At 39.4% G+C, this 12,742-nt stretch overlaps 1 protein-coding gene across 3 annotated transcripts in view; it reads left to right on the top strand.

Moving 5' to 3' along the window:
* Positions 1–12,209, top strand: part of NSMAF (neutral sphingomyelinase activation associated factor) — a 56,641-nt gene extending 44,432 nt beyond the window's left edge. For all 3 annotated transcript variants that reach the window (XM_089517359.1, XM_089517360.1, XM_089517361.1), the window contains 9 exons: positions 740–804; positions 1,910–1,977; positions 3,068–3,135; positions 3,399–3,522; positions 6,073–6,150; positions 7,623–7,773; positions 8,842–8,944; positions 11,363–11,472; positions 11,858–12,209. In XM_089517359.1, the coding sequence (XP_089373485.1) occupies positions 740–804; positions 1,910–1,977; positions 3,068–3,135; positions 3,399–3,522; positions 6,073–6,150; positions 7,623–7,773; positions 8,842–8,944; positions 11,363–11,472; positions 11,858–11,952 (862 nt within the window). In that variant the 3' untranslated portion in view covers positions 11,953–12,209. The remainder of the gene's footprint in view (positions 1–739; positions 805–1,909; positions 1,978–3,067; positions 3,136–3,398; positions 3,523–6,072; positions 6,151–7,622; positions 7,774–8,841; positions 8,945–11,362; positions 11,473–11,857) is intronic.
* Positions 12,210–12,742: the final 533 nt, after the last annotated feature.

Below are 12,742 nucleotides of genomic sequence, written 5' to 3'. Positions count from 1 at the left end.
AGTAGCAAAGCACCACACCTGCAGACAAGAGGAGGAAGTGACAGCAGCTGTGGCCAGGGATTTGGTGGTACAACTACCACTACCTCCCCCCACTGAAGCAATGGCTACTCTTATGCATTTGTAAACTCCAGATGTGATGGCAGGCATGAGTCGCTGCTTGCAGGAGACGGGCATCTCCTTTTTATACACTTGCCCTTATTTTGCCATTAGGGAGCTGGAGGCAGGGGCACATTGGTGGGAGCAATGCCTTGGGGGCGCACTGCCCAGAGCTGCTATATTCCAAATGCAGGAATACCTATGTTCCAAAAACCAAGAAAGTCCAAGCTCCAAACCCCTTCTGCTCACAAGCATTTTGAATAAAGGAAACTCAGCCTGTAATTATTATCTAAGTACCAGTTGTATTCATTAAAAAGATGTACATGACTACTGCAAAGGGGACAATGTAGTATCTCATTTGTGGGTGAGGGGGATGTGTGTGTGAGAAAGCAGGCTCATGACCATTAGGCAACCTTGAAGCTACCGTTAAGAGTCATGTGACTTAAACAAGTTTGGAATTATGTAAATGCAGATAAGGTTTTCAATGTGCAGACTTCAGATTGAAGCCTCATGTGCAATCTCTGGCACATACTTCTGAAGTAAGTCTAATTGCACTTAAGGAGATGGTGCATCTGAGCAATAAATATATAAGACTGAGATATTTACTAAAAATTACTTTGTAACTCTGTTGTGTTTTAAACAGAACAATAACTGGGATTGCTGTATCTTCTGGTTCCAGGCAGTCTTCCATTTTTACTACTTCTCAAGGTTGGTCATGCTCTGTTCAGACCTCAATAATGTGAAAACTCCCACTGTTCAACATAGAAAGTCTTTTAAATAGATGTTAGACGTAGATTCGATTCAGCATAGTCCTGTGTTCTGTAAAAGCAAGAATCCAAAGATTTCCCCATACAAGCATTAAAAAAACCCAGTAATTTTCGTAACTGTTTTCTTAGCCACCCTAATTTAAGGTGGTATGAATACTTCAGTTCTGCAATAGAGCAGAAAAAGTACAACGTGTGGTATGGGTACACAGGTCAGCTTCCTTAAAGAAGAAAACTCCTGTGCTTATTTAAAACATGGGTCACATCATCAGACTTTCCAGATGCTATTGGATTGCATCTGTGATCACCCCACACTATTGACTATACTGGTTAGAGCTAATGACAACTGCAGTACATCTGAAGGACTGCATGTTTCCAAAACCTGATTGAAACAGACATGCACAGATACTTTCTTTCTTTGATGGCTGTGAAATGGTATGAGATACCCTGCAATGCAAGGAGTTTGACAGACAAGTCCATGTGTCTGACAGTAGAATGTTTGACTATGTCACCAAGTAGAAAGGGGAAGGATTATCTCCAATTGCTGGTGCCAAAATGGAGATACTGTGTCCAGATATGTTGGACTTTCAGCTAGCATGGCCTAGTGCTGAGTTTTAGTTCGAAGCATGTGGAAGGCCAAAATTTCTCTACTCAAATGGTTTCATCCTGCATAGCACTTAGATACATGGGCACTTGGCCAGATAATGCATTGATGCTGGCAGTTCTACAATCCAGAATTCTACCTTGCCCGTAAAAGCCTACACTGGAACCTTGTGCAAAAGAAACAGGCATCTGTATGTGAAATGCTTTCTATGATATAAATATTTCTGTGGGGTGGAACCTCTGCTGTCACTGCCTTGCATGCAGCTTACTTTATTGTAGTAGCACTTGTGCATCTATAGAAAACTGCACAACTGCACAAACAGTTCTTTTGTCTTTCCTCTACTGATAGAATGTTTTGAATCCTGTTTGATTCCCCTAACAAGCTGAAAGTCATTGATACCTTAACATTTTGCACTGTTTTCATTCTTTTTCACAATTTGCATCAGATTCAACCTTGAAGATGTTTTCTACGGAATCGAAAATGCTTCAGAGGAGTGTGTCATTCTCAAACATGGTCAGTGCTTTCAAAACTTTGACGGTCCTTTGCCATGGATCCCTTAGAATGACTTTTGTCCAGAACGACCTTAATGTAGTATTGCATGTTTTTGCTTTTGTAGCTTTTGGTCAGTTTCATTCCATTTGTGCTTGTCAAAAGTGCAGAAGCCTATTACAGTCCAGTGTTTGTTAACCTATCTAAAGTGTTAAAAACAACTCAGAATGCAAAACAAAACCATAATTGGGCAAAATTTAAAGGGCTTTATTGTCAGCATCTTTAAGGCATTCTAGAACATTCACTTAAAGTCTTGGCTGTTCTGCATAACCCCTGTGCTATCAGCCAACTAATTCAGCTTACTACTTTGTCTAATGGTTATCACATTACCTATATAAACTGTAAGCATTTTAGCTTTGCTTTGTATTTTTAGAGCTTCACTCGTGGGCACACAACACATCAGGACAAAATAGAGTTCATGTTCTTCTAGTTAGTGCAGTGGTGGGTAATTGCTTAAAGAGCAGGGGACAGTGTCCCCCGTCCCCCCCCGGTAGGCTGCACCATCCCATTTCGGTGTACTGAAAGTATTTTGGCTGATTTGAGGGTGGGAACAGGTGTTCTGGAGAGCTTGCCAGGGCACGTAAACCATCATACCTGTGGCTGGTTTGTTTTGATTTAATTTCTGTCCTGCCTTTCTCCTTTTCCAGGATATAAGGGGAGTTAGTTGGCTGGTTTTTAGTTAAAAGTAAAGTCATGACAATCAGTGGAGAAGATTCTTACAATTTTTGGAAAGTGGGGAGGCACTAGAGAAGTTGCTGGGGGCTTCAGAACTATCAAAGTCAGGTTCAGGGTGTAGACTTTGCCCACCCCTGAATTAGTTATATAGGTTATGATTAAATGGATATTTTTGCTTCATCTGTGCAGCTTTGGTTAATTTAACCATGTGCTGTTCTTGTTCAGCGCAGTGAAATTACTTTGGTTTTATATCAACAAGAGTACTTTCATTAACTTCTAAAATGCAAATCATGCTTGCAGTGGAACCTGGTAAAAATGTACTAGTGTTCTTGCAGGTCTGTCACTGAACTAAACACTGTGTATTCTTTGTGTCATATAGGCATTGTCCTGCTGTTTAATCCTACCAGGTGATACCACTGTCGTATGTTCTTCATGGGACAACAATATGTATGTGATTTTTTTTTAACCTGTATATCAGTGTATACTTGTAGTACCATCTCCCATGACTGCTTTTTAATGCTGCTATATTTGAAAGAGAAATGAAGGCTCCTCCCATCTGTGAAATGATTCCGTGTACATTAGGAAGCTCTTTTATAGAACTGGAAACTCATGAATTTTTGCAATAAATAAATTAATTCTGTTTAAATTTACCATATATGCATGTGACTTCTGGGATGCAAATTATTTATATTCCTTTTTATTTCTCCTAGCTATTTCTATTCTATAGCCTTTGGAAGACAGCAGGGCACCTTAATAGGCCATGATGATGCTGTCAGCAAGATTTGCTGGCACAACAATCGTTTATATTCTGCATCCTGGGATTCCACTGTAAAGGTACGTGTTTCACATGTTATGAATTTGCTGCCTTGATAACAGTGGAATAAGCAATATTTGTTTCATAATTTTTAATTGTTTGAGCTGAGATAACTAATATGTGCTAACTTTGCCAGAGTCTGTGGGCTGGCCATTTCTCAAAATTTTCTCTTGCCAAAATTGACTGCTTGCAGTTGTGCAATTGAACTTAAAAGACTTCTTCCCTCATTACATGGGTGGGTAAATGTAGCTAAATCTGTTGTGTTTTCTTGTATACTTTGAATAAGGATTATTTTATACTGCCATATGGAAACTGTTCTAAAATCTGTGTATGGTGACTGTAGCCAGTAGTGTCTGTAAAACATATCATGATCATGTGGCTTGCTCCCATGCCACTGCCAGAGATTATTAGGGTAGATTAGCACAACAAACTCCTGTAAAGATGGGGTGAATTGATGTGGTAAATTGCTCTTCTGTCATGGTGGAATGCAGGGAGTTTCAGTCAGTTGCCAGGGTTTAAAGAGTGGCATGGAAGCATATGTTAGGTTGTTTTGTTTGATTTTTCTGATTCATATACTTGCAGCAATAAGAAGTAATATGTTGCTTCAGGAAGTTGTTTTTATTTTATTTTGTTTATTTCCACTTTTCTCCCAAAAAGGGACCCAAGGCAGCTCACAGAATAAAAGACATTAAAACAACATGTTTAAAAACAATTAAAATAACCTAATTAAAACACTAGAAGATTAAAAATTAAAACACACAAAAGTTAAAAACATAATCTAAACCAAACCACCACCACCACCCCAAAAAATAAAATAAAACCAGGCTTGCATGATTTTAAAAGTCTTGCTTGAATAAAAATGTTTTTGCTTGCTGGTGAAAGGCCAGCAGGGAGGAGGCCAGCCTAGCTTCCTGTGGAAGGGAGTTTCACAGAGTAGGAGCAGCCACCGAGTAGGCTGTCTCTAGTGTCCTCACCAAGCGGGCCTATGATGGTGGCGAGGCTGAGAAAAAGCCTTCTCTTGAGGATCTTAGAGCTTTAGCTGGTTCGTATAGGGAGATACGGTTTTTCAAATAGTCTCAACCTAAACCATGTAGGCCTTTATAGGTCATAATCAGCACTTTGAATTGTACTTGGAAAATAACCAGTAGCCAGTGAAGCTGTTTCAATACAAGAATTATATATTCCCTATATCTGGCTGCGATCAGCTTTCAGGCTGTACTGTTTTGAACCCACTGAAGTTTCCAAACAGTTTCCAAAGGCAGTCACATGTAGAGTGCATAGCAATAGTCCAGATGCTATGTAATCAAGGCATGTGTCACTGTAGCCAGATCTGACGTTTCAAGGAATTGGTACAGCTGGAGCACTAGTTTTAACTATGCAAATGCACTCCTGGCCACTGTTGAAACCTGGGCATCAAGGCTCAGAGTGGAGTCCAGGAACACTCCCAAGCTGTGAGCATGATATTTGAGAGGGAGTGTAACCCTGTCCAGCATAGGCAAAGCCCCAATTCCGTGTTCTGTCTTACGACTGACCAGGAGCACCTCTGTCTTGTCTGGATTAAGCTTCAGTTTGTTTGCTGTCATCCAGTCCATTACTGACAGCAGACACTGGTTCAGCACAGAGCAGCTTTCTTGGAGTCAGATGGAAAGGAGAGTAGAGTTGGATGTCATCTGCATACTGATGACACCTCACTCCCAAACTCTGGATTATCTCTCCCAACCATTTCATGTAGATGTTAAATAACATTGGGGACAAGATAGAACCCTGTGGGACTCCACAGGCCAGCAACCAAGGGATTAAACAGGAATCACCCAACACCGTGAAGTCGAAGCCTTTCATGGCCAGCATCAATAGTTTTTTGTGGGTTTTTCGGGCTATGTGGCCATGTTCTAGAAGGGTTTCTTCCTGACATTTCACCAGCATCTGTGGCTGGCGTCTTCAGAGAAGGCTTGCCTGGAAAACACACACACACACACACACACACACACACACACACACACACACACACTGTGTGAGCCTGGGAATGCAGGAGTGATTGGCATGCGTATTGTTCTGTGCTAATGGCAGGTCTCAGGCTGGGAGGCTAATGCAAAAGAGGAATAGTGTCTGCTAATGGGTGATCATTATCTGCTGGGAAAGCCCCTGACTCTAAGTGGCTTCCCAAAACAGGGACACATTCCTCCTGTCCAGTTCCCTGCACAGATCATCCACCAAGGTGCCCAAAGCTGTCTCTGGGCCACAGCCAGGTCTGAAAACAGATTGAAATGGATGTAGATAGTCCATTTCATCCAGAAACCCCTGGAGCTGGGAAGCCACCACTTGCTCCAAAACTTTTCTCAAGATAGGAATGTTAGAGACTGGCTGATAGTTGTCCAGAATGGTGGGATCCAGGGAGGTCTTTTTCAGTAACACTTGTATAGTGGAAATTGAACCAAAGTTATGAAAAAAAAAACTTTGTAGAGTTCAGCAGCTATATAGAGTTAGTTTCAGATTTTTTAATTACCCAACATTATCTAAATTGACATATATACATAAAAGAGTAATGTTTGTTTCAAATGTTTGTGTTCTAGGTGTGGCACTGCAGTCCTACAGAACTGGGCACTAAGAAACATTTTGAATTGCTCGCTGAATTGGAACATGAAGTCAGTGTAAGTAAGAAAGTGTTTACACATTATTTTTTGACATGCAAAATATGCTTTTTTTCCAGTTCAGGCTTCAGCACAAACAAATGTTTTTTCTTTCTAAAAAATATATTGTGACCAAAAATGTAGTTATTATATGCTGAAGGGCATTGCTTGAACTGTATCTTAATAAATAATGGCATCCTTGGATTATGAAATATACTTCAATTAACAAAGTAAGTTGTATTTCTGGACATTACTACTTCAAAAGAAAATTTGATACCCGAGGAAGAAATAACATGAAAAGAATAGGGAAAGGTTACTAAGCTACAGAAGAGAGAGTTCTTTAAGTTGTTATTGAAGTTGCAGGTTTACAGTATGCCCACATGAAATGAAACAACCAGATCAGGTAAGCTTGCATAAGCAAACACAGACATCCTGAACTTTATAGAGAGACACCCTTGAAGGCTTCTTCCGAAATACATCCAGGGATGTCTTTTCTTTCACTCGTCTCTACTTTTCCCAGCCCTTCTTTCATATTACTCTCCTTCATCATCCTTCCATGTTAATACTGCTAAAAAGATTTCCAGCTGGTCAGCGTGAGGGCTGGGTTGGAACAAAAAGACTGTAAAAAGGAGTTTCTTTGTTAGAGGCATTGTTGACTGAAGTATATGTGTAAATATACAGTGTTATGAGAATACAATAATAATTTCATTCATCATCATCACCATTGCCAGAAAGGATGGTGGAGACTTCAGGTAGCAGCAACATATTTTGGTGGTTAAAATACATGTAGTGTTTCAGCCCTGAAGGATATGTACAAGAATTTTACTTGGCTATTCATGCATAAGTACAATTAAGTAAATTCATGCATAAGTGTAATACTATGTTTCATGTGTGAGAGATGGTCTTATTTGCCATTTTGAGTGGTATTATTTTCTTACTCTGTTGTGGTGTCCCCCCCCCCCCCCCACCTGTCATATATCATTTTTGTGTCAACAAGGATAATGTGAATGCTATCGAGTCTCTTCACACAAGAAAAAAATATCAGTATTTAGATTTGATATTAAAAAGTGATTTGGCTAATTTTGGCTGTGTAGAGATAAAAGTTGCCTTGGATCCTCAATTGCTGTTCTGGTTTACAAAAGGCCCTGTGATACACTGGGGTCTCCCACTGAAGAAAACAGGGGTGGTGAGGCAATTTTTCTACCTGCACCCCTTAGTGCCATCTCTATGCTGTTCTGATCAGCAACCCTGCCCTCCATAGGAGGGTGCAGAGAGTAAAGAGAGCTGGGAAAGGATGAATGTCTCTCATGCCTTCCACCAGTGGGAATATCTCAAATCATCATAAACTTGAATGCTTAAGGGTACTGAGAGTCAATAAAGACAAATTTTCATGCCAAAAATGATTGTGTGTCTTTCTAAATGTTTTCTTGTTAATCTCTTTCATGCTGCTTGTCTGAATAATGACTAAAACTACTATGTACTGAATTATTTAGGTTAATACAATCAACTTAAATGATGCATATACACTCCTCGCATCGGGAACAAAAGAAGGGACCATTAGCATTTGGGATGTTTCAACTGCCTCTGTGTTGCATCAACTTGTGTGCCATTCAGGGACTGTCCTTGATGCTGCTTTTAGTCCTGGTATGTTGTATTAAATTTTTTAAACTACAGATTTTGTGAGAAACTCAAAACCATTATCCTAAATCTTAATCTTGGACATAGCAAGCATGTAATTTCAGTACAACTCTGTGTTCACTCAGATTCACTCATTGTTCTACTATATTCAACTGGACTTAATGTACAGTCAGCCCTCCATATCTATTGATTCAACCACGTCTTGAAAATGTTTAAAAACATATATTAATTCCAAAAAGCAAACCTTGTTTTTGCCATTTTATACAAGAGACACCATTTTACTATGTCACTGTATTTAATAGCATTTGAGCATCCACAGATTTTGATATCCACAGGGGATCCTGGAACCATACCCCAGTAGATACCAGGTATTTAGGATTACTACCCTAATAGCCACTAAAAGTATCTCTTTGTGATTTGGCGTTTTGTTATATTTATAGAGAAATATTTGTATACATAGTTAGTACTTTGCTAGCCAGTACATACTAGTGAGTCATATTTCTAGTATGACTAGAAACAGAAAAAATTCCTTGAAACGGAAAAAATGAACCCAGTAAACTTTCATTTGATGAAAACGCCTGTGTCAAGTTGTCTAAATATCTAACCAGTGGATGCCCAAACAGAATTGGACTAGAACTCCCAGAATGTCTCGCTGTTGGCATTGTTGGGCCTCTGAAATCCAGTACCAGGGAATCCAAGGTTGGGTTGGCTCCAGATTTAGGAGAATGTAGCTGACAATCAAATTTGCCTGCCCTTACAGCAGGCCACCCTCAAAAAGGGCAAGGTGATGATCCCCTGAAATCAGCAAAGACACCTACTGGGAGCAGACCTCTTCCACTGCAAACTGATACTGGGTTCCTCCCTTGGTCTTTTTTGTCAAAGGCAGCTAGACCAAAAAAGAAAAGAAAAAAAAGTGACTCTCTTTCTTTACTAGTTAACTGGTTAAATTGCACATCTTTCTTTACTAGTTAGCTACTAATGGGAATGGAATTTATGTTTGGTCCTAAAGAAAGTTATGATTTAATGATACAACATTCTTAAATCAGATTTCAGTGCAGTTATTTTGTTTTATAGATAGCCGGCACCTGTTAAGCACAGGAGAAGATGGTTACTTTAAAGTAACAGATGTGCAAACAGGAATGATTATATCATCTGTGGCTACAGAGCAGCTCCAAAGGTAAATTGTGTGGGAATTTTGGAGTTGCTGTCTTTGTTTAGGCGTTCTGTGATAAGACTAATATTAGTATTTGGAGTTGTTGATCTAATACCCATTTTATCCATGGAAGAACATTATTTATAGTTTGTAAGAAGTGAAAATAATGGATAAAGCACTACATTGGCAGTCTTCACAAAAAGCCTTCAAGATGGGCCAGAAATATTTCCTTAAGACAATCTTCACTAAATGAAGTTTTGTACCAGCTCTTGTCTTTGTTTTTAATGCTTAGTAACCTTGGCAAACTGCCTCTCAACAAATCTTGCCAAGAAATCCCATGATAGGTTGCCCTTAGGGTCATCATACATCAGAAGTAACTTGAAGGCACATGACAAGGACAACTAGGAGTGCTAAAAATTTGAAAGGACTGGTATTCCTAACATAGATAACTGAAGGATGATAATGGGTTTAAACACCATAGATGGCCTCCTGAAGTATTAATGCACATAGTTTGGGAAGATATTTTATTTTGTTACAATCTGAAATCACAGTCTTAACAATTGTGATTATCATTTTGACCCCAAAATCTGGTTTGGCTTATATACGGGTCAGTATAGTAATGCCGATGATGGCAGCTCATTCAGTGACACACACACACCTTCCTCCCCACTTTCCCTAGTCCAGCACGCATGCGCACACACACACACACACTTTCTCTCCTTCCCTGCCTTAGCTCCTTTTATGTTTGGCTCTCTCCCAACTGGCTCTTCACTCTTGCCTCCTCTTCGCCCTCTGTGAAAAGACAAGCTGGCCCCTGCAGATAACTGTGGCCAGCAGCAAAGCACTTCCATTCCAGGGAGAGTCTATTGTAAAAGTAGGTTTCTTGGCAAGACTGAAGGGGCAGAGGACACCTGTGACTGTTTAACCCCACTCCAAGGAAAAAATGGTTGCAACTGGGGCTCTTCGGTGCTTCCTCACTGCGGCAGAGGAAGCGGCCTCTGTCCATTGCTGGGGGAAATGCTGAAGAGCACCATGGACCTGAGGAGCCTCAAAGTTTTACCCTCGATTTATTCACGGGTCATACCAAAACCATAACTTTGGCCCCAAAACTTGTCCTCGACTTATACATGAGATAGACTTATAGTTGAATATATATGGTAAGTACTGTATTTTCTGGCATATAAGACTACTTTTTAACCCAGGAAAATCTTCTCAAAAGTCAGGGGTCGTCTTATACGTCGGGTGTCATGTTATAGGGCAGGTGCTGAAACTTCTGAGCTGAACTGGAGAATCTGCAGTCTCCACATGTGGTGGGAGCTCAAAATTGGCCGCGGCCGCATCCCTGCTATATGGAGCGATCGTATGAAAGCAGCTACTGCTCTGATAGTCTTGGAGATAGGGAGCACTGGGCAGGCAGGGAGAACTGACCAATCCAAGCAGGCTTGGATTACAACAAGGTTTCCTGCTAAGTACCTGCATGTCATAAGCATTTGAATTTAAATTACCATATTGAAATCAAATCTGATGGTTTTTTAATTTTTATTTGATGTGCATTGGAAGAAGGGTAGTCTTATATGGTGGGTACATCCCAAACTCTATATTTTAACTGGAAAAGTTGGGGGTCGTCTTATATGCCCAGTCGTCTTATACTCCGGAAAATATGGTAGTGCTTTTATATTAGAGAGCTAATGGACTTTAGTGTAAGGCTTAACTGTTCTAGAAAGTTAAGATCCTGAAGAAGAAGAAGAGCCCTCTCTCCGGTCCATCTGCCTTGGTCCAGGCCTCAGAGGGAGAGAAGAATGCTGGACCTGTTCCCTCCCCATTCCCTTCTCCTTTTGTGTCGTGTCTTTTAGATTGTAAGCCTGAGGGCAGGGAACCGTCTATTATCCCCTCTGTTGTAAACCACCCAGATTCCCAGTGATTGGGCGGCATATAAATAAATCCTATTATTATTATTATTATTATTATTATTATTATTAGTCTTAACTAAGATAGGCTAATTCAAATAATTTGTAAATAGCAGCATAATCTTTAAATTTACTATTTAATGAAAGGCAGATTTTTCCAGTGCAATGCAGTGCATATATTTAAGTACAAGTGTGCCAATTTTTAATTCAAACTGTTCATTTATATTATGATGATACACTCCCATGAAGAATTCTTTACTAAAATAGGATGGTTTTATAGATGGCTTCTCGTGCCTTCAAACACAAGTAGAGAGAGCTGATACGAAATGCTTTTCTTATCCATGTTTGAAAGAGATGCTGTATCCTTTTATGATAATAGGACTGGGTATTCTTATTCCATTTTACCAGGCTAGAATTAACAAGTGTGTTTAACTACTACGAGACTTTACCTTGTGTCTTGCTAGAAAGAGGGATGTGGAAGTGGTGACTGAAGTAGCACAGTATTATTCAAACGTGGCTTTGTATGCTTTTACAGATGTTTCAAATGGGATGGCAATACTGTCTTATCAGGAAGTCAGTCAGGAGAATTGTTTGTTTGGGATATAGTTGGAGGAAAAATAGTGGAAAGAATCTCAGGACATACAGGTATGTTTTAAGTTCTTGTTTTTTTAAAAAAAAAAAAAATCCCAGACACCAGGAAATAAGAGATACACTTGAGTGAATTCAGACCTTACTAGTACTGTGCTGGATCTCACAGAATCTGGTCTGTTATATTAAGAGTTGGAACTTATCTTTTTGATTTGGGGGTTGTCTTTGTCTTCATCATCTTGAAGTATGACAACTAAATGCCAGAACTTTATTTCTTAATAGATTTTCTTGGGTTAAAAGTTAAATCTTGCAGCTAGAGACACCAGAGCTGAAAGAGGTGTGGGTATATAATATTCATCCTTAAATATCCCATAGCTTCTAGATTTAACCCTAAGCATCTATCTCAAGAGCAGTCTTTGTTCTATAACTTTTTCTTCCTTAGGTGCTTTGACTTCTATGTGGATGAATGAGCAATGTAGCAACATAATCACTGGAGGGGAAGATAAACAAATCAAGTTCTGGAAACAGCAATACTAAGTGCCTTCCCTCTCAAAGTATCAGTGTTCAAGATATTTTAAACCAAACTTTTTAATGGACCTTATTCACATATGATGCCTGCTGCAGTTCAGACAAAGAGCTTTGGCTGTCTCTTGCTTCTGTTGTGTCTAGCTGAAAGCTCTACAATATTTGTGTCAAAACTACAGTATGCACTTGTATTTTGTTTACGAATGTCATTTCTGCTTGTAAAGCTTGTCTAAATAATTAACTGAAAATAAAGAATTATTTTTCTGTAACTAATGTTGTTTTAATTTGCCAGGTACTGTTGGTGGCTTGTGTGTTTTAAGTTCACTTACACACACACCACATCATTTATTTATTTGTTTATTTTTGTGGTGAGGAGTGAATGCATTGGGTTAAAGGTTGAAAAAGCAGAGTAACATGGGTACATTTTACATCTTGATTCCACTGAACATTATCATTCAGTACAAGTGTCATATAGCATAATCAGTGCATAAGTCAGAATGCAGAGAATTACATTAAGAAGCCCTGTGTACAACCCTTGCCTATGTGCATGTCTTTCCAGCATAGTTAAAAACTCATGCCACAGCATGACTATTTATGAAAGGTACAAACACATTGCCCTGATTTTTGGCTGCTTATTCACTGAACAATGTCTTGCCTCATCTGATGGATACTATCCATTAGTAGACCACATTTTTTTCCAGAGGCAACAGTAGGCTGCATCCTTTTGGTTAACCCCAGCTAGTAAAATGTTGAATGGTAGGTCAACATATAGGTAAATTAGACTTGCTAAATGGGTTTATGC

This window comes from Sceloporus occidentalis, unplaced genomic scaffold, assembly GCF_023333645.1.
Source record: "Sceloporus occidentalis isolate IW3139 unplaced genomic scaffold, rSceOcc1.0.p SCAF_3, whole genome shotgun sequence".
Taxonomy (NCBI): Eukaryota; Metazoa; Chordata; class Lepidosauria; order Squamata; family Phrynosomatidae; genus Sceloporus; species Sceloporus occidentalis.
This window is presented reverse-complemented; position numbering and strand designations above follow the sequence as displayed.